Source organism: Mesoplodon bidens (genome assembly GCF_964165515.1).
Source record: "Mesoplodon bidens genome assembly, chromosome: 3".
Taxonomy (NCBI): domain Eukaryota; kingdom Metazoa; phylum Chordata; class Mammalia; order Artiodactyla; family Ziphiidae; genus Mesoplodon; species Mesoplodon bidens.
In genome coordinates, this window is record NC_138178.1 from 128,252,076 (window position 1) to 128,278,994 (window position 26,919).

Consider the following 26,919-nt stretch of genomic DNA (forward strand, 5'->3'; position numbering starts at 1 on the left):
GTTGAGAGTCCGCCTGCCGAGGCAGGGGACATGGGTTCGTGTCCCGGTCCGGGAAGATCCCACATGCCGCGGATTGGCTAGGCCCGTGAGCCATGGCTGCTGAGCCTGCACGTCCGGAGCCTGTGCTCCACTACAGGAAAGGTCACAACAGTGAGAGGCCCGCGTATGGCAAAAAAAAAAAAAAAAAGTATACATATATATATATATTCTCTCACTGAAAAACATTTTCAAGAAGGACTTAACATTTCTCCCATTTACTCTCCTACTTCCTCCATTTATTTAAAGCTACAAGTGCTGCCAGTCAGTAACAAACCAAAGCAATGCCACAGGAAACAATAAATGTTGTCACTCACTTTCATGGTCCGTTGCTGTAGCTAACTCTGGTCCTCCTAACAGTCCACCTGCTGGAAAGAAATTGGAGCAGGCACTCAGACAGATCATTTGCCCTATAACCCATATGGGAAGCTCATGCCCGGAACCCCAACCCCGTGTAAGAGGTAGCATACCAAAAATGGTATGGTCTTCCCAAGAGGAACAATAATTTTGTATGAAATTCCAAAAGATTTACTTATTGCCCTCCTCCCCATGGAAAAAGCAGCACTGTGTATTGGTATGTTATATATGCTCTACTATGGAACAGAAATAATGTTCCCTGGTACTCTGGGTATGAGGATGACACTGAAGTCAGCCAGATATTGCTACCACTACCAAATGGAAAGCCATTTTTTGTAAGTAGGAAAGTGCTCCACTTTTTTTTTTTTTTTTTGGTTGTGTTGGGTCTTCATTGCTGCACGCAGGCTTTCTCTAGCTGCAGCGAGTGGGGGCCACACTTCGTTGCGGTGCTCGTGCTTCTCATTGTGGTGGCTTCTCTTGTTGCGGAGCACGGGCTCTAGGCGTGTGGGCTTCAGTGGTTGCGGCTCATGGGCTTAGTTGCTCCACGGCATGTGGGATCTTCCTGGACCAGGGATCGAACCTGTGTCCCCTGCATTGGCAGGCAGGTTCTTAACCACTGCGCCACCAGGGAAGGCCCTAGTGTTCCACTTTTTACCCAAAATATAAACTACTCTACCTCATTTTTTTTTTTTTTTTTTGCGTTACGTGGGCCTCTCACCGTTGGGGCCTCTCCCGTTGCAGAGCACAGGCTCCGGATGCGCAGGCTCAGCGGCCATGGCCCACGGGCCCAGCCGCTCCGCGGCATGCGGGATCCTCCCAGACAGGGGCATGAACCTGCGTTCCCCGCATCGGCAGGCGGACTCCCAACCACTGCGCCACCAGGGAGGGCCCTACCTCATTTTTACATTATACACAAATACAAGCCTTTTTTTTGATTGGCTGCTATTTAAAGCCTATTGATAGTTCAAAATGTATATGAATCAGAGTTTTAAAAAAATCCTTATTTCTCCATATCCCTGTGTCATATTAACCACCATCCAGTACCCACATTAAATGGATGACACACTAAAGGTTCTCTTCAGTATTAGATAAACACAAACCACTGGACCCCTATAAAACGGTCTTGAAGGATCTCTATTGTGAAAACAGAAAAAAACAGGGGAAAGCTCAAACACAGTTCCTCAATACCACAAATCATGCAGCCAAGTTTCCCACATTTGGGGAAATTGCAGGGGTCAGCACATCCGGAGTACAATGCATGAGCTGCACCCTGGGAAAACCACCTTCATGATCATGGTATATCCCCTCCCAGGTCAGTACTGAATCAGAGTTTTTATGAAACTAAAAATTATGTTCACAACACCAAAGCTCATTAAAATATTTTTAATATTAATATACAATTCTTCTCTCTTAGAAATACACAAAACTTTTAAATATTATAGCATATTCCACAACAAAACTCTACTGACATAAATAAAAATGTTTTACAAATAGAATAATCTACACATTCAAAATGCTTTCAATAATTTTTTCACTTGTATTTTTTGGGGTATAGTAAAGACCCAAATGGAATGGGGGTTGCCTTAATTAGGGTAGTTATTTTTATAACTTCAGTCTTTCATGGCTTAGTGTATATGCAATCTTACTGTTAATGAAATAGAGAATTGTAATATTTTCCATCTCTTAATAGTCTTGCAATGAAACAGAAAATACCCTGTGTATCACATTTCTTGGAGGAATCAGTTGTTATGAAGAACCATTAGGGCTTGTTTCCTCTGTGAATCCTTTCCAACTGCTTTCAGTATTCTCATCCCAAGTGCTGAAGAACTGTCTAATTTATTCACCTGAGATGTGTTATTCTGTAACATGAGCTGATAATGTGTAGCCTTTCAAATTAATTGATGAGGTAGCTCAATCAATGTAATCATTGGCTTGAAGTGAAAAGGAAGAAAACTGGTAAGTTTTTCTATCAACCAAAATGCTCATCTTTCTGACTCATCCATCACACAGTTTTGGAGAGAAAAGAGGAAAGAAAAAATGAAGACTGGAAGATTAATCCAGAGAGAGTATATGTGAGGGAATGGATGAAAATTTGTCACCTAAATGGTGGTTCTGCAATAAGTTTCCCCATATTATACCATATATTCACTTATATTTCTATTTTCCAACATTCTGAATTGCAAGAATCATTTCAACAGATACCACACACACACGTATATATATAGTACATAGTATACAGTATGGCACTGGGCAACGATTTAAAATACTCATGAAATACACGATTGTAAGGCACTTTTGCGGTGTACAAAAGTGAATGCCTCAAAATTAGGTATTTCCCCCAAATGAAGAAATATCCTCATAAAGGTTTATAGGATTCTGGAAAAGTCGAGTAGGCATGAATCATTAGTGATCTTGGCCAACATTTGAGAACCTTGGTATGAATGAAGAACAGAGATATAAGAGATAAATACTATTTTAAATTATAAAGTTCTGTATGTCAGTGTCAGGATTCTAAGTTCTTTTAGTTTCTCCACCACAGAAGACTGAAGAGTAAGCAAAATACTCATAGTGTACTGCTGTTTAGATTTAGGGATGACACCAGACCAAGTCAATTATAAAGAAACGGGGAATAATAAATGCTTTGAGTTTCTTTTGCAAAGTTATTTCTTACAAATGTAGATAAGACAGAATCTTATTCAAACTACTTCAAAATGTGAAATTTCACGTATTTGAATCAACAATTTAAAATTCCCAAATACAAATACTGTTGCTCTAAATGATGTGAGCTTTTCTATGACTCTTCAAAATTAAAAGGTTTACAACCTACAATATATTTTCTTGTCTAGGAAAGACAAAAAAGCTTAGATATTATAAAGCCAAAAGTTAAGGGAATAATTACTTTTTCATGCTATAGTTCCCAGAAATTCCAAAAAAGCCAAATCTCTAGATCATGGTTGGTGAGGACAGGTCATTAACAAAGTCAAGAATTCAGGACAGATGCAACTGTACCTTTTTAAAGAGCATGGACTTTAAAAAATCATTATTTCCACATTATATAATTTAAAAAATTCAGTGTTTATCTAAAATGACATTTTAAACCATTTTTCTTAAATGAAACTTAAAGAATGTAGTTAGTACATTCTTGTTGCTGAATGTGGAGATTAAAATGCATACCTAGCTCCTTTCATTATTTACAATTTAAATCTTTGTTGTACTTCATCTGCAATCATTCCAGAAATTGCAAGGGAAGAAGTGGCAGCAGGGGAAGGTGCATTTCTCACATGAAGAATGCGATTTCCAATATCCCCAACTCCTCCATCAAATACAAAATCTTCTATGAGATTTCCATCTGTATCCAGGGCTTGGGCTCTTACGCCAGCTGGACCTCTGAAAAAGCAAGAGTGGTAGTCATCTGACTAGAAGTGACAGGACACTTTACATACGTGTCAGTGGTTTCAAAGTATTCTTAAAGCAATAAAGTCTTTATTCTTCTAAATGCACAATTATGTGAAAACCCAATAGGTTTGTGTTTAGCCAAAGGCTGCCAGTTGTAGCCTGTCAAGCATATATCCTTACCCTAAAATACACAAATGGGTTCTTTCCAAAAGTAGCAGCTAAATCCATATTTAATTAGAATAGATGTACTTTTATTTAAATTTACCAATGAATTTATTATACAATCAATCACTAGAATAGAAAGCAAGATAATACAAAGTAAAGAAAGCAAGAATTATGTGTGTCAGCTACATTCCTACATGCGCTACAGAATTCTAAGTATTTTTATGTTTTGTTTTGGTTGTACACTATTAAAAGTTATGGAAAAAAAATGTTTGCAGGCAGCAAATTCTGGCTTTGTAGTTTGTTTCGATTTTTAACGGTTTAGCATTTAATATCAGGATAACCTTCAATTAATTAAAGAGAAATGACACACTCTTAATTAAAGGAAAAGCACAAAAATGAATTAACAGTATGTTAATACAGTAAGAGCCTTTAACATTAAAAGTTCTGTTTTACAACATTTGAGTTTACAAATTAATTTTTTTTTTTTTAGTTTTAAAAATAAAGTTTACAGATAAAATCTGGATAAATAATTTTGGAGTCCAAAAGCGCCTCCACTGAAACTGCTAAGAAAACCCAGTTTGCAAACAGCTGCCTTATACACACCAGCAAGACTCAAGAAATCAGGCAACAATATTAAACACTTTTATCGATTCTGGGCAGATGCAGATAAGCACTTGAGGAAGATACAAAGAACAATATGAGAGCACTGCCCTCTAAGACCTCAGCCTGGCAGAGGAGAGGTCATGATAATAATAGCTATTTTTTTACCAAGTGCTTACTCCATGCTAGGAATTCTCTCATTTAATCCTCATAACAACTCTAAGAGGCTGATACGTTTATAGTTTATATTTAACAGCAAAGAAAATAGAGAGATTAAGTAACTTGCTTGAAGTTACATAGCTAAACAGTTCATCTGTAGAGAGATAAATAAGAATTACAACAACAGGGGTGAAAGGTTCTGTAATAAAAGTAATCCGTAATATAGAAGGCTGCAGGGAATCTGGACAGGATATTTTTGAGCTGTAAGGATTTCCAAGTAAGAATCAGATACAAAGGGCTTCCCTGGTGGCGCAGTGGTTGAGAGTCTGCCTGCCGATGCAGGGGTCACGGGTTCGTGCCCCGGTCCGGGAAGATCCCACATGCTGTGGAGCGGCTGGGCCCGTGAGCCATGGCCGCTGAGCCTGCGTGTCCGGAGCCTGTGCTCCGCAACGGGAGAGGCCACAACAGTGAGAGGCCCGCGTACGGCAAAAAAAAAAAAAAAATCAGATACAACACTTACAGCACAAAAAGGCAGAATGGGACTGAAGCTGAAATTTCTTAGGGTAAGGATACATAACAGCCTATTAGCCAGTGTATGGTCTATTTTGTACATTCTGTGTTTGTAGCTTCTCTCAACCAATCAAAACAGCATTTCTCCTCTCTTTTCTTGGATAATGCTCCTGTTGCTGTTGTGAGCAACTCTGTGAGTTTTCTTGTCCTTCTCCTTTTATCTCACAGAAAGCCAACATGTAGGGGACACACAGTGGCATGACTAGCTACTGATGTTGAGTGTTCAAAATAAAAACTTTCCTCTCCATGAAGGTTTAATTAGTATATTCTCCTTACTCTTTCTAAGCAAATAGAAGTTAATACTGATTAACTACAGTTAAAAATGTGTCTATATTTATTTATTCCTCTTACAAACACCAACTATGTTCTTGACATCCCCTACACTCCTGCCCAAGTATTCAAAACCTATAATCCAAACTGTAAAAAAAAATACAAGATTAACTTTTTCTAAGAAACCCACTTTAGTTCAAACTAAAGTAACTATTTAACATGGCATGTTTAAATTACCAAATTCTTCATGCTCCCTATTCAGCACTTAATGAAATTTCAGGGTTTTTCTTTGCATGATTACATATAGGCATTCCCCCTCAGAATATCTCAGCTTGAGATGAATATTATAATTTTGAAACTTCAGGTAAAATAAACCATAAACATCTTCACGGCCAGAACTGAATCTTATACAACAGCCCTATGTTGCCCCCATGTCTAGATTTGTGTACATATGAAGTATTCAATAGGGATAGAAAATTTTAATTGTTTAACTCTCAATACTTTAAAATTCTATTTTAATAGCTGAAAGAACAAATGATTCAGCAAATTTAATATTGGTGAATTTAGCTATATTTAACTGTTTAATGCTATTTGTGGCCACATATTTTGCCGTATTTGTAGCTAAATTTAATAGAAATGCAAGCCCTAGACCCTTAAATATGTCTAGAAACAACAGGTAAATATGTAACTAATGGCACTCATTCTTCTGAGAAGTGTTGTATTTATTGCTTTATTATTCTGTGGCAGGCATAATCCTGTGGGCTAGAAAACAGCTATGACAGGCTACAACTGACATCTTTGGCTAGTTCCAAATAGGACAATTTAGTATTTTATAAAACTCACATGGGATCTACTGCTAATCTAAAAACAGAAGTTCACAGGAGCATATTTAAATTGGGAGTGGTGATATAGGGCAAGTCAACCATTCCATCTTAATTTCCAAATGTGAAGGAAGGGTATTTTTGTTATTAATATTCAACCAAACTGGATTGCAACAAGAGAACATGGTTTTTCCATGCCCAGTTTTTGAATTTTGTTGACAAACTGGTTTAGGGCTTAGATCATTTTCAGCCTTTGTAAATGTTCTGTGAGGGCTTGAATAACATGAGTATTTTATAACGGGGGTGAGGGAGTTCTATGCATCCCTTAAATCAAGTGGTTTTGTTTGTTTGTTTGTTTTTTAAGTTTTTGGCCATGCTGTGCGGTATGTGGGACGTTAGTTCCTTGGAAGCACAGAGTCTTAACCACTGGACTGCCAGGGAAGTCCCTAAATCAAGTGTTTTAATGGTGTTATTCAAATCTAATTTTTTTTTTTTTTTTTGGCCATGCCGAGTGCCTTGTGGGGATCTTAGCTTCCTGACCATGGATTGAACCTGGACCCCAGCAGTGAACCGAGTCCTAAGCACTGGACCACCAGGGAATTCCCCTCAAATCTAATATTTTTTTTTTTTTTTTTTTGCGGTATGCGGGCCTCTCACTGTTGTGGCCTCTCCCGCTGCGGAGCACAGGCTCCGGACGCGCAGGCCCAGCGGCCATGGCCCACGGGCCCAGCCGCTCCGCGGCATATGGGATCCTCCCGGACCGGGGCACGAACCCGTATCCCCTGCATCGGCAGGCGGACTCTCAACCACTGCGCCACCAGGGAGGCCCTCAAATCTAATATTTTATCTGCTTGAGCTATCATCTATCAACAGACATGTCTTAAAATCACCCATCCCAATTGTAGATTTGATTTCTGCTTCCAGTTATGTCAGTTTTTGTTCTCTGTATTTCTTAGCTCTGTTATCATATGCAACAAGTTTACAGTGACCCTCCTTATTTATAACAATAATTTTTACCTTAAAGTGTCTTTTACCTAAAATGAACCTAGGACTCATCTTTCTTCGAATAAGCATTTGCCTAACACATAGGTGGATTTTTAAAATCTGACCTGATAATCTCTGTCTTAACTGTTAAGCACATTTGCATTTATTATAATTTCTGATATTTGATTTCTACTATATTATTTTATGCTATTTAACGTGATCTTTTTCTGAAGTTTTCCCACCTCCTTTCTTGACTTACTGAGTTTTCTATATTCTTTTTTCTTCCTCTACTATTTGGAAGTTATATAATCTATTTACATTCTTGTATTTAGTTTTTTAATTCAGATGGGACTCACTGTGCATCTTGAATTTTATGTCTTTTTGTCCATTCCAGAAAATTCTCAAATACTTCTCTTCAAAGTATTGCCTCTTCTCAACTTCTCTGGAACTCCTATGAGATGTAGGCTGGAATCTTCTCATCTTCTCCATGTCTTAATTTGCACATGATGTATCTGTAGCTTACAACATTGTTCTCTAAATTCTTCAGATTTACCTTCCAATTTACTAATTTTCTCTTAAGGGAGGTCCATCCAGCTGTCTAACTTAATCATTTGAGTTTTAAAATTTAAGAACTATATTTTTCATTTCTAGAAATTCTGATTACTTGGTTTCTAAATTTGCCTAGGGTATTTTTAAAATTATTATTCTTTTTCAGTTTTTTCATTCCCTTTTTTTAAAAGTTCATTGGAGCATACTTACTTTATGGTTTCTAATATTACTATTATCCAAAGTTGTTAGAGTCTAATTCTAGTATTTATTCTATCTGCTTACTCTCACTTATAGTGCTTTGGAACTTTTGCTGGTGAGTTCCTATTCAGCAGGGGCCGTTGGGTTGAAATTATGTCCCTCCACAGAGGTTTTATATTTGCTTCTATCAGACACTCCAGGAGTATAACCATTCTAGGAAAATTTTTTTTAATGGAAAATCTTAAACATGTACAAAAGTAAAATGAACAGTATAAGGAACTCCCATGTATGTATTACCCAGTTTCACTAATAATCAACACACAGCCAATCTTGTTTCATCTATATCCCCACTCTGTCTACCTCTCTCCACTGGATTGTTTTAAAGCAAACCCCAGATGGCATATCATTTCACTTCAATGTATATTTCTCTTAAAAGGATTCTTAATAATAATACAAAACTACTAACTGCTTAGTATCAACCATATTCAGTCTGTGGTCAAATTACCCTGATTTTCACTCACTCTAATCTGTTTAAAGTGAGAGAGTGAGAGGGAGAAGTGTTAGTCTGAAGCAGGATCCAAATAGGAATGGATCTACTTTTTAAGCTAGATCCATTTCTCAGCTTAGAGTTCCTAGGTCAAATTAGTGGTACAAATTGAAACTCCAAGTACTTGTGAGGGAAGGCCCAGGGTTCTAGATTTTTAGGAGATTTATTTTTCTAGACTTCCTTTTCACTGAGGGTATAGCCCTTCCAGAGTCCCTGGTTTTACAAAGGGATATCAGTTCCAACTTTTTACCTTTTACAGACCCAAGGCTTCCTTTCCAGCACTTGAGTAGCAATTAAAATGTAAGTACCTAATGTTTTATATCTTGATTTGTGTCATGGATACATGAGTTTATACAATTTCCAAACTTCATTGAGCACTCAAGATCTGCATATTTTATTGTCTGTAAATCACATATCAATTAAAAACAAAACTCAGGGGGCTTCCCTGGTGGTGGCAGTAGATGGTTGAGAGTCCACCTGCCAATGCAGGGGACACGGGTTCGTGCCCCGGTCCGGGAAGATCCCACATGCCGCGGAGCGGCTAGGCCCATGAGCCATGTCCGCTAAGCCTGCGCGTCCGGAGCCTGTGCTCCGCAACGGGAGAGGCCACGACACTTAAGAGGCCCGCGTACCGCAAAAAAAAAACCCCAAAACCAAAAAAACCTCAGTTATATTTACATCAAAATCAGAAAATCCTCCCTAACTTTCCAGGTCAGCATTAGCACTAATTCCTCTTAGTTCTTGGGTATTCAATTTCCTCTCTGTTTTCGTTTCTGGGATGCCCTTATTTTCTTGTACTCTCAGCTATAAGTATTTCAAGGGATTTTTATTATATTTTCTCCAGACTCTCTTATTAGTATTTTGTAGTGTGAGGGTTACCAAATTCTCTAGACTAGTAGCTCTCAAACAGGGGAGATTTTGCCCCCTAGAGGATATCTGGCAATGTCTGGAGACATTTTTCGTTGTCATACTAGGGGAGTACTGCTGGCATCTAGTGGGTAGAGTCCAGGGATGCTGCTAAACATTCTACAATGAACTGGACAGTCCCCCACAGTAAAGAATTATTTGGCCCCAAATGTCAACAGTACCAAGAATGAGAAACCCTTTTTTGCAAAAGGGTCTAGATCACCTTTATTGCAGGATTTTTGGCTTTTACCCTTGCATTTCACAATAGTGTAGTCTTTAGCCATCACTTACAATGAAAACATGTTGCCTGAAAATTTACTACAGAATTCCCCCAAGAAGATATTTTCAAAATGAAGTGTGGGAAAAAGAGAGGATCTTGGCAAATATGTCGTCATATTTTACATCCTTACAATGCTAACAGATACAAACTACTGTTAGATTACCATGTCAAAATTAATCACAGAACAAATTAAAGGACTTTAGAGCTAAAATTAGGAAGCTTAGAAATCATCATTTAATAATGAGAAGTCTGTATACCTAATGCATACATTTGACAGGTTATAACTTTACATTCCAATCTAATGTTCACTGGTAAGTTATTGCCCAAGATACTGTGGCTGGGCAATGAGAAGTCAAACTGGATCCCCCCCTTTGGTAGCTACTGCAACTAAAGGACACCATCTTGAGCTAAACATTCCACTAAAAGTGTTGCTTTGGTTCTTTTTTACTATCCAGAACTGCCTAATATGCTTCTTCCCCAATATTAATGATAGAGCATTTATGGTGTTATACTGGTTGCAAACAGGACTTAGGCTTCAAAATGTGGGAAGTCTATTGACCTTATTTTTTGTATTATTATTATTATTATTATTATTTAAGATTCTAGGCATATAACAAGGTACAGAGAATAACATAATGAACACCAATTTTTTTTTTACCAAACAGCTTAAGAAATAAGCATTATAGATATGACAGAAGCCCCCTGTCAAACTCTCTGCATCCCATTCTCTTGTCTCCCCAGAGATAAACACTCTCCTCAGTTAGGTGTTTATCACTCGCATGTTTGTTTTTATTTTCACATTACATGTACAATCCATATACATACACAGTATAAACATATAAATGGTATCAAACATATCTTCTACAATTTTCTGTTTGTTACTGATAATTTCCTGCATTTAAGAGCTACAGGAATCAAATGGAATTGCTGAATATGTTCATTTTCTCTATCTTCAGAGAGAAACTCATCTGTGACTGGGTTGAATTTGTCCCCAAATGCACCTGCCTACAGTGTTGTGTGCCCTTTTCTACTACCTGGTAATGAAACTGGTAACTGAAATTCACACCTTTCCACCCAGAGACAAGGGTATTCACCAAAACCCACAAGCCCCAAGGTTCAGTTCTACCATGTGAAATCCACTGGTCTAAAGAGTTTTCCTCAGGCTTCTACAAAAGAGTGGTAATCAAATCTGCATAGTGAATTCACTGCAACTGTTTATACACAGAATTCACTATGCCCACCTATTGTGTTTTCCAAGGAATATTAACAGCAATAAAAGATACTAGATTTGACCAATCTATTTTCAGCTATAAAACATAACAAGTCTGCTAAAGCAGACCACTGAAAACATAAAAGCCTTCATTTATAGGTGAGTGAAAGAACATAAAGCCTAGATATTTTTATCCCTTCTATTTCAGAAGGTGAGTAGAGGGGTGAGAGAGATAAGAGTTAAAAACATTAGCTGGGTTTTAATAGTTCTTCTAAGGATTCAAAGAGGCTGGCCTGAGAATGATACATGAGAATCAGATTTAGACCAGGAGGCTCCCCTGAGGGAGACAGCTGACGTGATGATTGCTCTCTTCCCAGATACAGAGTCGAGTTGCTGATATTTTACACCAGGCAAGTTCAGCAGCTGTTACTGAGGAGACAGACACTTAGTGCTCTAGAGATTCATTGCGGGATGGATGCAGGGAGGAGAGGATCTCAAAGACCACTGCTGATTAGGCCTAACAAATGGCTGGTTCAGGGAAAAAGATGAGCACCCTAAAAATATCACCAAAAAGAAAATAGGCTTGTGTGGCATTTAGAACAAGGTATAGATCAAGTCCAGAAAGCCTTTTATCTTTAAGAAAAAAAACATTTTTTTTTTAGTAATCCTTCCTTTGCCCCACACCCCCATAGCAAGGACTTAGACTGATTGCTACCATACTATTTCCCACTTCTGTTCTGCAAATAGTCCTTGAGGGAAGTAGGATACAAGAAAGAACAAAATAAGTAGAGAGGACGCAAGGTAAGATGCCAGGTATGAGTATGTTTCTAAAAGCTTTTAAGAATCAATCAAAGTATAATGTTTTAATATGCTTATTACCTAATTAGGTAACATGGTGATCAATGATCTTATACAGAATTAAAAGTCAGAAGGCTTTGGAATCACAAGAGTAAGTGGCCAGGGAGATTAAAAAAACTTCAGGTGAGACGTTTATCATGAGTGGTAGCTAGACACAAAGGTGAAGGTGGCATCATAACACAACTGAAATGGAGATTTCAGCTTAATGCTGTAAGGTAGTCCAGATAATCATAAATGGACCTAGTTCAAGCACTAAGGGCCATGATGAAGCAATGCCCAAACTGCAAGGGGAATGAACAACTTGTTGGGAAAGAGAGAGGACACAAAAATTCAGTGGACACACTGATTGAAAGTGTGCTTACAAATCACCAAGTCAGACCCACCTCCCAAGTTCACCTAGGACATGACTATATTTACAACCCTTACGGCTTTTCCTTACCTAAGTATGTCACTGACAGTAATTTCAGGGATAAACTTTTGAAGGTGCTTTACTGTTGCACTGAGAAAACAGGCTTTGTACATTTCATTAACTCCATAGGAAAAATTCTGGAACACCAGTTTAATCAAGCCACTGAAAGCAAAGAAAATAAAATCTTTATGAGAGAAAGAAATTCTTTATTATCATACAACACCTTTACAACTATTAGATTTGGGGGTGGGGTGTGGCATCACAGAAATCTGTGCAAAGTCAGAAAAACCACATATTAAAAGAAAATCAGCTTTTGGCCTACCTAAGAAGGAAACTTCATCAAAGGAATACCTTCCAAACTCTAAAAGTAAACACCATTCAAACTCAAATTCCCAGGGAATGCTGGTTTCAAACTAGGATAAAGCCTGCCAACATCAAGGCTTTCTAATGCAATGTTACATGCTTTCAAAACACACCTAAAAGGCATTACAGATCTTTAAATCATGGCATTAACATGTGGGACATTTACCCTACTTTTCTTTAGTCAGCCAGAGGTGAGATGCTCTAGTAGTGATTCTCACGGGAGACTCTGGGGAGCCTATGTACATCTGTAGTTTTACAAGCATACGTGCTAGGAAGCCCCATCCTAAACCTGTTTCAGAATCTGTGCAGGGTGAAACTCAAGTATAGCTTTAAAAGCTTTCTAGTGATTTTGATGATGTGAAACCCTCTAGAGAGCAACAGTGCTAAAAGGACAAACTACTTCACTGAGTTATTTCTTACAATAGTAAACAATCTGCATTCCAGGTCAACACAGCAGTATTGTTAAGTCTTCCACAAAAAGAAACAATCTTGCTTATCAGCAGTTTCTCCAGAGGTTTTCAAAATCATGGTGACTGGCCCAAAATGATCTTATCAAAGTAAACCATCTACTGATTTTGAGAGAAACTTCTGTTTTTTTTCAAGCTCAGCTACAAGGTTAGCAAAACAAGATCTGGATTCTCAGATGTGTGATCGCTCTTGGCTCTTGGTCTTGTTCTTTTTAACCAAGACATCATCCTGGCTCATCAGAGTGTTCTTGAAGTAGGTAAAATGTTATGCTTATTCCACAAAGCTCTTAATTTGGATTAATTAAAAAACCACTATACCAATCACAAATATGAAGATTTATCCAATAAACAGAATATCGAGAAAGAAAAAATTCCCATATTAAAAATATAAGCACATAAAATCATTTTTTAAGGAAATAAAGTTACCTCTTGATAATTATATCCATAATATCTCTGGCACTGAAGTCAAAGGGTCTGTAACCCTCTCGTTTAAAGGCAAGAACTGCATTCGGCCCTAGCCAAATACTGCCGTCCATCCTTGGTGTGAAGTGAACTCCTAGGAAAGGAAATCGGCTATCTGGGACCTATGGATTTAACAGAGCAAAGAACTATTAGCCCCATTTCATACTGCATTTTATTACACATGCAAACATTCAACTGGTAATATAAAACATCTTCTTCCCGTGCATCTGATTTGCATTACTTTTGATCTGTACTCAGATAATACTTTTCTATTTACATGCTTCTGCCTAGAAATGCCACACAGGAAACCTGATGCTATGACAATAAGGTACATTGTCTCATCTATTCCTCTTTCTGGGTAAAGAAAAAAAACAACTGTCCTACTTTAGGTTATTCCCCACCTCCACCCTCCCCAAGTAGGGATATATGTGGGTGGCAAATAAAATCAGAGCTGCTGGAAAAAAACACACCTTCATAGCACAGGCTTTTGTAAAGTGGGAATGCAATACTTGGAACAGATGAAATGGAAGTTTTGGCAAGGTCCAAAACATTAAATAGCTGAATACTGGTTGTTCAACCTAGTAGTTCCAGACAGAAGAATGAGCTTTTCATTTAAACGGCTATGTCTTCTCTACACCATGAAACTACACAGTGGCCCAATCCCCTTTTCTGCACTTATAGACAGTGAACTGAGAAAGAGGGTTGGCATCTGGGCATGCTATAAGGAGAAGTTCTGTTATGAGTACTGCTTCCACCAGAGAAGTGGAAGAATTGGGTTCTTTCTTCACAGCCCTTCCCCTGGTGCACTCAAGCTTTCCTGTACTTGTGGGCAAGTCATTATAATTTAATGACTATGATATTGGAATAAAGATTTGGGGATTCAACCACAAGAGAAACAGGTGGAATGATTGCACCAAAAGCCCTTCAAAATATCTTACTTCTCACCCCAGGAAAAGTTTTTGTTTCATTCCCCTTTTTGCCCACAACCACCTTGAGAAGGCAGAAACAGCACTACCTACTGGATAAATATTCCCTTTTACAAGATAGCGTTTTTCTGGCTTCAGGAGCAGGTAATCTCCCCGGAATGGTACAATTCGCGGATTGGGATTGCAGCCACTCAACTCGGAAACACGGTCTGAGTAAAGTCCTGCACATGTCACAACATACTGACATCGAACCTCCTCTCCCTAGTGCAAGAGAAAAGAACAGTGACTTGTGGGAAGTAGAAAGATTAGGTGGGGGAGGGGGAGAGGGAGAGGGCGGATAGATGATAGAAAAGACAATAAGGGCACAGATATGGACTTCTTTCTTTTTATTACTTTTAAAAGAGGAAATTAAAACAAGTATCAGCAAAATAAATTCTTCAGCATTTAGGTGGCAGGTAGGAACTTAGGGCAGTGGCACACAAGAGGATGTACCTTAAATTTTGTACTTTAATCTAGAGATATAGTGGTTGACCTAGTGAGGATACCTAACAAGCCACACACACATACACCCGTATTTTACTAACACCTAGCACGGAACTTAACTACTTGTTGCATGAAGTAGTAAACTTCATTTAGGTGGCCCCAACCAATTTGGCTTCCTTTGTATTTCAGATAGCTTCTCCTGTCTTAGGTAGGAGTAATTGATCTTGTTACTCAATAACCTTGCACAATTCCCACTGTAACCTACCCACCAACCAATTTCTGCTTCCTGATCAGTATCTACTTTGCAAACTGAGGCTACTTTCAAAAACTCATTCATTCAACCCACATTTACTGAGAACGCACACTACAGTCAAGGTTTGCTTTAATGACTAGGAGACTGCTAATCTTAGGCTGTGTTTTCTCATGAATTTTATTTTGTGATTATCATCTGCATATTTTTAGGTTTACTCTGCCAGGGTTAGCCAATTTGCAACTCTATTTCCTAAATGATTTCATTTAACCCTAATTCACCACCACACTCTAATTTCTATCGCTTTATTTCTTACAGAGGAGACAACTAACACCTTCTTCCTTCAGGTAATTTCTTGTTCCTAGATCTCCTTCCCCGAGGACCTATTTCTGAAGCCTTGGAGTTCTCACCTGCCTCAATGTTCTTTCTTTCTTTGTAGCCCTTACTGATTCAGCCTTATTTTATCTCTGTGTGCATCCTATTTTTGCTTAGCTACCAAGATAAGCATCTTTTCAAGAGTTATACAAGTCACACTGATGATAAAAATCAGATGAAACTTCTTTGTAGTGAATTCAAATTAGCTAGACTAAACCATGAAAGTTTTAAGATGCTTGAAGTCAAAGGACCATGTCAACAAAAACAGAAGTAGGTTGGTATCTTTCCTGTTCATCTAGAGTTATATACCAGAAGTACAAAAAAATTCTTTATGTGATATAAATCTTCTAGTTACTACTTTAAAGGTCAGCAACTCTTTGTTGAAGAGGAGCTTTATAAATGTAAAGTGAAGAGGAGCTTTATAAATGTAAAGATAAGAGAATTTATAGAGTGGTACCAGAATGCAATAACCTAGAAGTTCTCTCTTAAAAGCTCAAGCAACGGGCTTCCCTGGTGGCGCAGTGGTTGGGAGAATGCCTGCTAGTGAAGGGGATATGGGTTCGAGCCCTGGTCTGGGAGGATCCCACATGCCGTGGAGCAACTAGGCCCGTGAACCACAACTACTGAGCCTGCGCGTCTGGAGCCTGTGCTCTGCAACGAGAGAGGCCGTGATAGTGAGAGGCCCGCGTACCGCAATGAAGAGTGGCCCTCGCTTGCCACAACTAGAGAAAGCCCTCGCACAGAAATGAAGACCCAACACAGCCAAAAAAACCCAAAAAACAAACAAAAAAAGAGCTCAAGGAACAATTCTGAAGAAAAAAATGATTAAAAACTGTCATACGTCTCTGAAATCAGTTTATGCTATACACGAAACAATTATTAAATTCAATAACACATTAATTTCACACCCAAAATTGAAATTTTGAATTTACATTGAATTATTTGTTCAAACATAAATTTCTTTAAAAAAATAAACTATGCATTACTGTTGCTATTGCATAAGTGAAAGACTTTTTCCCCACATGCAATCTATAAATCTTTAGTTTGCAAATCCTCTCCCCAAAAGTTTATTTTAAAAATTAATTTTCTTTTAACCTGTCATAAAAGCATAGATGTTCAACTTGATAAGTTGACTCAAACTTTTATTTTTTCATTTATTTTTTAAAACAATTCCGTTTATTTATTTTTTAATTTTATTTTCTATTTTTTTAAAGATTTAATTTTACCTGATTTTTGGCTGCGTTGGGTCTTCGTTGCTGCATGCAGGCTTTCTCTAGTTGCAGCGAGCGGGTACTACTCTTCGTTGCGGTGCATGGGCTTCTCATTGCGGCGGCTTCTCTTGTTGTGGAGCACAGGCTCTAGGTGCGCAGGCTTCAGTAGTTGTGGCTCACGGGCTCAGTAGTTGTGGCTCACGGGCTCAGTAGTTGTGGCTCGCGGGCCCTAGAGGTCAGGCTTAGTAGTTGTGGCGCACGGGCTTAGTTGCTCCGTGGCGTGTGGGATCTTCCTGGACCAGGGATCAAACCCATGTCCCCTGCATTGGCAGGCGGATTCTTATCCACTGTGCCACCAGGGAAGTCCCTCAAATTTTTAAATTATATTTTATAATTTAAAATATACATTAAAATTATATTTTAAATTTTAAATTATATTTAACTATGCTAAAAGAAAATGTCAAAATAAAAGCAACAACTACAGCAAATGTGGGTGAAATACATATCCACTGGTATCCCATGGGCCCCTGCATATCCTGCATCACATGATGCCGTACTCTAGTGAAAATGTTCCTTAGATGAGGGCGGGGCAGAAGCAGACTTTTAATCTTTTTTATTTTTTAGCTTTATAAAAGTTTTTAGTAAACGTTTCCACCAGTTTATTTTATGTACTCCTTAAAAACAAAAAAATCACAGGTTTAATATTAATGCTTTAAAGTATTATACACCAAAGAAAGCCAATTCTCATTCATGCTGCAAGTTGGTCTGTGTTTTCTTTACTCCCGTTTACCAGATTATCTTCAATAATTTCTGCAAAGAGACTTCTCTTCAACAGAGTATAGGTAAGAGGTAAAAGCTGGCAGGTAACTTTATGACAGTAGTCTGAACCATAACAAGGAAGTCCATTCCCACTTAAGCCCCATCCCATAATCACATTTATCACTAGCAAACTGCACAAAAGTCATCGCTGAATGAGAGCAAAAGCTTTTAGTCTCTCATCACTTTGTGCTTCAACAATTGTCTTGCAAATTCCCTTGAAGTTGGCATCTGTTTCAGGGAGATCTCCGTACTCAGCATCATTTTCATCTACTGGGACAACTAAGCCTGCAACATGAAAAATCTTTGTCTTGACTTTCTTATCTCTATGTTTCATCTTCATGGTTCTCTGTTCCAATGAGTAACCCAGTGCTCTGGCTGCTTCTGTGCAGTTTTCATCTATGTTTTTCAAGAGACTAGTTTTCTTTTTATGTTACTTAAGTTTTTCATCAAAACAAATTTGACTGCGGCAAACACATTACCTCCATTTTGATCAATTACACAATTTTTCTTTGCTCCATCTGTACCAACATATACAGGAGGTTCATCAGGAGACTCCCTGAAATACCCCATGTGGAACTGAATTTTATTATCTCCAGTAATAACAGTCTGGAACTCAGGAGGGTCATAGTAAAATCTCCAGTGAAGGTTAATATTGGGCTTGCTGATTTTTTTGTTCATTTTATACTTCGTAAAGACCCACTAATCAAAGGCCAAGGCTTGCAGAAAAGTGCATCAGCTGACTTCTCAGGATCAAGTTCTTCACAGAAATTCCGGAAGTGATAGAAATCTTCAGGCAGGGCTTCCCTGGTGGCGCCGTGGTTAAGAATCCACCTGCCATTGCAGGGGACACGGGTTCGATCCCTGGTCTGGGAAGATCCCACGTGCCACGGAGCAACTAAGCCCATGCGCCACAACTACTAAGCCAGCACTCTAGAGCCCGCGAGCCACAACTACTGAACCCACGTGCCACAACTACTGAAGCCCACACACCTAGAGCCCGTGCTCCATGACAAGAGAAGCCACCGCAATGAGCAGCCCACACACCACAATGAAGAGTAGCCCCCGCTCACCTCAACTAGAGAGAGCCCGCGCGCAGCAACAAAGACCCAACACAGCCAAAAATAATAAATAAAATAAATAAATTTATATATTAAAAAAAGAAATCTTCAGGCAGAGGAAGCTTATGATGATTTTCTACTTCTTTTCTAAAGTCACTGGAGACATCAGCTTTACAGGATTTACTCCTCCTTCACTTCAACTGTTTTTTCACACTGTTGCTCCTCCACACCAGGCCAGCACTTCCCACCGCTGCCAACCATTCTGCTTTTTAATCCTTTTTTGAATGGAGACCCTGGTTGCTCTGCCACTTGGGCCACATGATCCAGCAGCTCTGATGGTAACTGAAGTGTGTGGCCGATAGTGATGTTTTACAGAGACCGTGGTAGGCCCCTAGAGGTGGAATCACAGTACAGAACTGTAGGATTTTGGAGGAAAGTTATACCATCCTCTGCAGGTAATTAGCCTCCTTTTGAGAAAGTGCTTCTGCCTTTGACTCAACACTCGACCACAGGTCACCAAGTTACCATGTGAACTACCCATTATGAACTAGGTATCGTCTGACTCACCAAGCTGCAAAATTGGGTGTGTACACAGCACTCTGTCATCAAGAGGAAGTGGAATGTACAAGATAAGGGTTGTATAGGTCCTGTAGGCACACATAAGTTGTGCAGGCAAGTGGCTCAAATTCCCATGACCTCTACTGCTAAATCATCTCCTCCCTCTCAGCCTGCCCCCATGGCCCCATGGAAAGTTCTCTGTGATCAGCTGACCAAGGAAGAAAAAAATACAGGCCTGGTTTACAAATGGTTCTGCACAACATTCTGGCGTCACTTGAAAATGAACAGCTACAGCACCAGAGCCCCACTTGGGAGTGGCCCTGAAGGACTGTAGTGAAGGGAAATCTTCCCAGGGGGGAGAACACTGAATGTCATACTTGGTTATTTATCTTACCTAGAAGGAGAGACGGCTAGAAGTATGGATTTACACTGCTTCATATGCAATGACTAATGGTTTGCTGGACGGTCAGAAAAGGGAGCTCTTGAGAACAGGTATGTGAATGGACCTCTCCAAACACGCTCAGATAAAAAAGATATTTGAGTACTATATGAATGTTCACTAAAGAGTGATCATGGAAGAGGAAGATTTTACTAATCAGTAGACAAGATGACCTGCTCTGTAGACGTTAGCTAGCCTCTTTCCCCAGATAGCCCTGTCCTCACCCAATGGTTTCATGAACTAAATAGTTATGGCAGCAAGGAGGTAATGCAAGGGTTCAGCAACATGGACTTACTCACCAAAGCTGATCTGTTTACAGCCACTGCTGAATGTTCAATCTGCCAACAGTGGAATCAACAGAGCCACTGATATGGTCCCTGGACCACTTCAATCAAAAACCAAAGGCAGCACTCAGTGCTCACTGGAATAGACACTTGCTCTGGATATAAATTTGTCTTCCCTGCCCACAATGCTTCTATGGAAACCACCATCTGTGAACTTACAGGATGCCTTATTCATTGTTATGGTATTTTACTTAGAAGAATTACTTCTGATCAGTGCGCTTATTTTACAGGAAATGAAGTATAACAGTAGGCTCATGCTTGTGTAATGCACTGATTTTATCATTTTCCCCACAATCCTGAACCTGCTGGGTGACAAAAAGTAGAATGGGCTTTTGAAGATTCAATAACAGCACTAGTTGGCTGGCAACACCTACAGGCCTGGGGCAATGTCTTCCAGGATTCTCTACATGCTCTAAACCAGTGACTAATATATGGTGTTCCTTCTCCCATAGCCAGGATTCACAGGTCTGGAAATCAAGAGGTAGAAAATGGGAGTAGCTCCTTACTATTACAGTAAAACTTTTTGCTTCCTATCCCTACAACTTTTGGCTCTGATGGTCTAGAGGTCTTAGTTCCCAAGGGAAAAACATTTCCATTAGAGAATAAGCAATGGTTGCATTAAGTTAGAAATTGATACTGCCATACTTGGCCACTTTGGGTTCCCCCTGCCAGTGAATCAATAGGCAGAGGGGATTACTGTACTGAGTGGGGTAATTGATTCTGAGTCTCAAGGAGAAACTGAGTTGCTACCACATAGAGGGCTCAGGGATGATAAAGAGGAGTACATCTGGAATGTAGCTCTCCTGGGACATGCTTTAATTTTCCCATGTATTATTATAAAAGTTAATGGAGAGTACCAACCCAAAACAGGCAGGGCTGCTAATGGCACAGACACTTCAGGAATGAAAGTTTGAGTTACCCCACCAAACTAGGAACCATGACCAGCTGAGATGCTTGCCAAGGGCAAAGGGACTATGGAATGAGTAGTGGAGGAAGGAAATTATAAATATCAGCTATGACCACATGACTGGTGACAGAAATGAGGAGTGTAGTAGCTATGGGTATTTCTTCCTTATTTTGAAATAAATATATTTGTCTATAAATTACCCAATTATTTCTTTATCCTCATTATTATGGACTGAACTGTGTCTTCCCCAAATTCATACGTTGAAATCCTAACGCCCAACGAGACTGTATTTGGAGACAGGACCTTTAGGGAGGTAATTAAGGTTAAATAAGGTCACAAAAGTGGAGCCCTAATCTAATAGGAATGGTGTTCTTATAAGACAAAGAGATACCAGAGGCTGCTCTCTCCTGCTCTTTCTCTGCACATGTGCACGCACAGAGAAAAGGCCATGTAAGGACACAGTGTGAAGACAGTCATCCACAAGCTGAGAAGAGAGATCTCACCAGAAGCCAACCCTGAAGGCATCTTGACCCTAGATTTCTAGCCTCCAGAGCTGTGAAAAAATAAATTTCTGTTGTTAAAGCCACCCCGTCCGTGGTGTTCTGTTAAGGCGCCCTAGACGACTAACACACGCATTTCTGTCACTTCCCCATTGTCTAACACCTCAACTTCAGTACTATCAACATTTGGGGCCAGATACCTCTTTGTTCTGGGGGCCTGTCTCTCACATTGTAGGATGTTTAGCAGAATCCCTGGCCTCTACCCACTAAATGCCAGTAGCATTGCCCCCCTTCTACTAGATGTGACGATAAAAATGTCTCCAGACATTGCCAAATGTCTCCTAGGAGGAGAAACTGCCTCCAGTTGAGAACTACTGATTTAATATAAGATGCTTAAATTGTGGTTAACCTTTTATCTCAGTATTTAAGTTGCAGGATCTCAAAGGGGGAGAGTGACTCAGCTAGAAAAGAAATGAACATTCATGATCAATAAAGTAGACTTCGTATCTTTTTTGGAGAGTAAGCGTGTCTTCAGGTGTATGGAAGATAGTTGCACCTTGTGGATGCAAGCATAATTTTTCTACTCTCTTTATTTGGAAGTTAAATATGGTTATAAGGGGTGTGAATGGATGCCAAGTTGAAAAGGGATGGACTGAAGGGGGTTATACTGTGTCGATCTGGTTAAGCTGGGAACGACAATGCTTCCCTATACGGTTCCAGCTTAAAGCTGACCAAACAGGAATTGCATATGGTTTGGCAGGCAGAAGTACAGCAGCAGCCACTATTCTCTGAAGGTCATTCTAGTCCAATGAAGTGACAAACACCCACTGCAAAGTAAATAACAGCTCCACATTCAGCTTCCCAACTACCGATCCTACTGATCAAGCACTGCTGCAGCCCACTGCTTGGGTACAGACAGAGGCAAGAGCTCCCCATATCTCCTCATGAGCTTCCTGCTTGCATTCCCACTTCAGCAGCTAGACACACGTGGCTTCTCAGACTGGCTGGAGATGCCTCTGATCTACCAACTCCCCTTCTGAACCTGCACTTCCCCAGATCCTTTAAAAATTGTGTAAGGGGACTTCCCTGGTGGTCCAGTGGGTAAGACTCCACGCTCCTGATTCAGAGGGCCCAGGTTCGATCCCTGGTCAGGGAACTAGATCCCGCATGCATGCCACAACTAAGAGTCCGTATGCCACAGTGAAGATCCCGCGTGCCGCAACTAAGACCTGGCACAGCCAAAATAAATAAATAAATATTTTTTAAAAGGCCTAATTCCTATAATATACTCATTGATGACTCTACTTTCCTGACTGAACTCTGATCATTCAATGAACATACAGCTAACGAAATGCTTCTATGCCATTCAATAATTCTTGCTTTAGACTATGAGAAGATGAAGAAAAGCAGTCCATCTCTCTCTGCACAACCTGCTCCCTGCCCCCAAAGTCTTCTCATTAGCAGACAGTTAATAAGTTAATGTAGATAAGTAGGCAGAGCAATAAAACTATCAGTTTTTATTACTCTAAGTGCTTATAATCCTATCCTTTGCTGGCACAATCACTTCATGAAGACATTTCCAAGTTGAAACCCTTCTTAGAATGAAAGCTGTTACACTGCTCTCAAAGGATTTCTCTCAGAATAACTTTTACATTAGACCAATGTCATTCAATGGCATAAAATACAGCACCGTGGTTAATTCTACTTTTTAAGAAAGGAGATGACAGTAGATAAAGTAGATGAAAGTAGTTTTGCTTAAGAATCTTTACCTTTGTATTCCTTATAACAATTGGGTATTTCATCCCTGAAAAAAACATTAGTGAAAGATTTATTTTTAGCAGAAGAAAGCCTACATTAAATGAAACATTATTCTAGTAATAAATTTAAAGGATTGCCTCCGTCATAACCATTATTGCCCCCTACTTTTCATTCTGAAGTTTTTTAGCAAGTAACAAGATTAAACTAGTTCATATTTGACAATATACAAAACTCTGGCATGTTTTTAGCATATTTTATTTTAATTCAATTAATCTATACTTATAAACCATTCCCCACCCCAGCTCCAAAATAGGCAGTCCCAGCTTTTCTGTGAACTGCAATCCTAGAAAACAGGCTATAAAATGGATCATCATAAATCAGTATGCATTTTCCCACAAAACTAATGCTATGACACTTGTTGTTCAAGTCTTGGTTATCTGAATCCTTGCGGATTGTAAGTTGTATAGAGAAGCAAGAGTTATCACAACACAAAATTTCCAATGATAAACTATTTATAAAATTAGTTCCCAATCAGATACATGTGATCTCAAAGACCTATAAAGCATATGTACAGCAGGTAAAAAATATGATCTACTTACTTATATCATAGATTTGATTGATCATGCTACCTGTCTAACAATCTCAATTATTTAACAATTTTGCTCATCATCTTAGAATTTAAAAGGACACTGGGAGAATGACTCAGCCCAGATCTCCTTAAAAACCTGTCAAGGAAGAATGAACTGGACACTACTTTTTTTCTCCTTCAAATTTCCCAACAATGAATTTAAGGCTTAAAAACTAATTCATACGGTTTAAAAAAAAAAAAAAAAGTCCCCAAAGCAAAACAAAACAAGCTCTAAGTACAGGTTACAATGGAGGAACTGGGGGGGTAGAGGGGGAGTTCAGAATGGCTGAGTCATGTCCTATCCCCAGATAGTCTGATTCAGTAAGACTCGGTGATGCTAAAAATCTGCATTTTTAACAAGCATTCCCAGGGGATTCTGACTAACCTACTGGATAGGGAAGTGTTTGCGGGCTAATTTTCTATAAACAGCCTTGGCAGTTCGGGATTTAGCACTAGTCAGAAGTGTCCCAACAGTGCCTAGTTCTATCAGCACAAGACTCACTAGAAGTCCCAGTTCTCCCATATCCGGTCTCACCCTCACCCCTTCTGTACCTGCCTCCAGCTCTGGGCCCTACTGTAGCGTACCTTCTGGTGGCCCTCTTGCCAGTGCTACCCTAGCCAAAAACAGTCCCAAGTTTGTTTAGAAGTCAATTCAGTATTCAAAAGAAAAGACAAGGATTGCTTACCATCTTTACTTCTTGAAGGACTTTCTTTAGCCATTTCAATATCTTCTACTTCAAAATTGGTCAAAACAGAACCACCTGCTTCTTGGAAATCCTGGGCAAATGACAAAGCCACCTGCTGATAGTCCACAATGCCAGTATAAGGACAATCAATAGCCATTAGACCCTGGGACAGAAATGTGAAAAAATCAAGACAATACAATTAAAAACCACTGAGCATAGGTTGTGCAATAAGTTTGATTTTTGGCTGAATTTTTTTATTGTTTATATTGATGGATAACACACAATTAGCCTTTCCTGGCAAACATCTGATAGTCTTAAAGAAAAATAAAAGTGCTCAATTCAATGCCTAAATTTGAAATTGAGTTCATATATAATTTGTCTAACAGATAAAAGATATAATACTAGCTAAATAAGAAAACCTCTATAGTCAGGAAATAATTCTCCTCCTTAGAGGAGTTAATTTTTCCAGGCTCTTCCAGCTGCTACAATGAGTTTTTCTGTTTTATTTATACCTTACCATATCTGATTCTGATTCATATCTGATTCTGAATCAAATAGTGTATCACCAATTATATTTTAAACAAACTGTAGAGATTTTTCCCAGTAGTATATTATATGTCATGCACACTCAGTGAGAGCTCAGAGTTGTTCACAGTGTTTGCCGAGTGTTGATTTGATTTGCTGCAGAATCTATCTTCAAGACTACAACTACTGAATGGAGATTTTATGTGGTTAATTCAAACTTTCTCTTCGGGTAATATGAGAAAATAATAGCCTGGGTCTTTTGTTGCTATGTTGGGGCATGTGTGTGTGTTGTCACTCAAAACACGTTTAAACTCTATAAATGAATGATCTACAACCATACCTATTTAATTTTTTGGAATAAGTATTGAATATGCATTGGCTTTTCTAATTCTGAAGAAAAGGAAACAAGTAGCATTTCTCAAAGTATTGACTACATTTTGGTGGATCCTTGGAAATGACACCATTTTCTGTTGCCTTATTGTATATAAGAGTGTATCAGTTCTCCCAATCAATTGCCCCTAAGAGGGTAGCCTGGTTCCCAGGATAAATGGCGCCAAGAAGTTGAGCACGACAGGTAAATGCTGCTATCCTCCTGTTTGGCCAGGACTGCACTGTTGTTGCAGGTTTACAATGATATCTGATAATATTATTTTAAATATCTCATCTGTATTCACTGCTCCACCCCTACCCCAGTGCATTTACCTGCTTGGCCTTTAAAAGCTTTTGACTTTGCCACCCATCCCTGACCAACGCTTCCAAATGGCCAGATGACACTAAAGGTGAAGGCTCACAAAATGCCTCACAGTCTCTTTTCACAAACTGAACATAACATTTGGCAAACTTCATCATTTTCCTGACAGTCTTGCTTCCAGAATATGACAGCATTTGCCAAGAACAGGAAATCATTCCTTCTGTTTCAATACAATCACACGTAAGATTTTACATTAGAACTTATATTGCCTGAAATCCCTAAATTTGCAGGTCAAATAAGTATAATTCAACCTCAAACTACAAATGGTATTTGGGGTACAATAACCTTGGAAGCTAACTTAGGATAATACTAAGAGTTTAGCCACAAAAAATAAGAGTTTAGTTACAAAAAACTTCCTTACATAGCATAAAAACTATGTGACAAGTATGATAACAGGGTGATAAAAACATGCTGTAAAAGTGCTTCATATCAATAGTTTTTTATAATCCCAAATATCCTCCTTATTCATCTTATACTCCTATAACCCAGCACATGCCTGACGCACAGAGGCACTCAACTATTTACTGACTGACTGAACTTTTGGGGGCTGTCTTTAAACTTACTAGATTCCTCCCCTGCCTCAGACCTTCCCTAACAGGCTTTCCTTCTTCCTTCCCTTTCTAGCCTTGGCTGTGACCGTCCTCATGAGATGTTGGTGTGCCCCGCCTATATGTGTAGTGGGGGGAAGGTGGAGTGAGTCACTGCTGCCCAGCAGTCGGACACTCTGGCCCAGGGCAGGGCTGGGGGACAGGCTGACTGTGTCTGTCAGCCAGCAGGCTGGGCATGCACTATCCAGGTTAGCAGGTCAGAGCTTGAATCTGAGGTTATGGCAGGTCAGGTGGCTGGAAAAGAACCAGGCAAGCAGGTCAGGGAAAGTTGGGAGTTGGAAGTCAGTCAGGAGGCTAGAGGAACAGAGGAACGTGTGCCTGACCAATAGTGCTAAAGAAAAGGCAGACGGATCACCACAGCTAAGGTGAGAGGAAGCAGTCAGGATTTACCCACAGCAAGCACTGTCAAGAGCTATCCTTCAAAGTCAAAGTTTACAGAGGCAGTTTAAAATTTTCCAAGATACTTCCCCTAGGGGCACTTAATTT

At 39.3% G+C, this 26,919-nt stretch overlaps 1 protein-coding gene and 1 pseudogene across 4 annotated transcripts in view; both read right to left on the reverse strand.

Moving 5' to 3' along the window:
• Nucleotides 1-1,762: 1,762 nt before the first annotated feature.
• The window catches only part of L2HGDH (L-2-hydroxyglutarate dehydrogenase), a 56,492-nt gene continuing 31,335 nt past the window's right edge, over nucleotides 1,763-26,919 (reverse strand). For all 3 annotated transcript variants that reach the window (XM_081229713.1, XM_081229715.1, XM_081229714.1), the window contains 6 exons: nucleotides 24,550-24,712; nucleotides 23,247-23,281; nucleotides 14,627-14,794; nucleotides 13,572-13,729; nucleotides 12,346-12,477; nucleotides 1,763-3,780 (listed from right to left, as the gene is read on the reverse strand). In XM_081229713.1, coding sequence (XP_081085839.1) covers nucleotides 3,585-3,780; nucleotides 12,346-12,477; nucleotides 13,572-13,729; nucleotides 14,627-14,794; nucleotides 23,247-23,281; nucleotides 24,550-24,712 — 852 coding nt within the window. In that variant the 3' untranslated portion in view covers nucleotides 1,763-3,584. The remainder of the gene's footprint in view (nucleotides 3,781-12,345; nucleotides 12,478-13,571; nucleotides 13,730-14,626; nucleotides 14,795-23,246; nucleotides 23,282-24,549; nucleotides 24,713-26,919) is intronic.
• LOC308614883 (histone PARylation factor 1-like) lies at nucleotides 17,306-22,621 on the reverse strand (annotated as a pseudogene). The gene is made up of 2 exons: nucleotides 18,836-22,621; nucleotides 17,306-18,458 (listed from the first exon to the last, which is right to left on the reverse strand). The product of its transcript is annotated as a histone PARylation factor 1-like (transcript).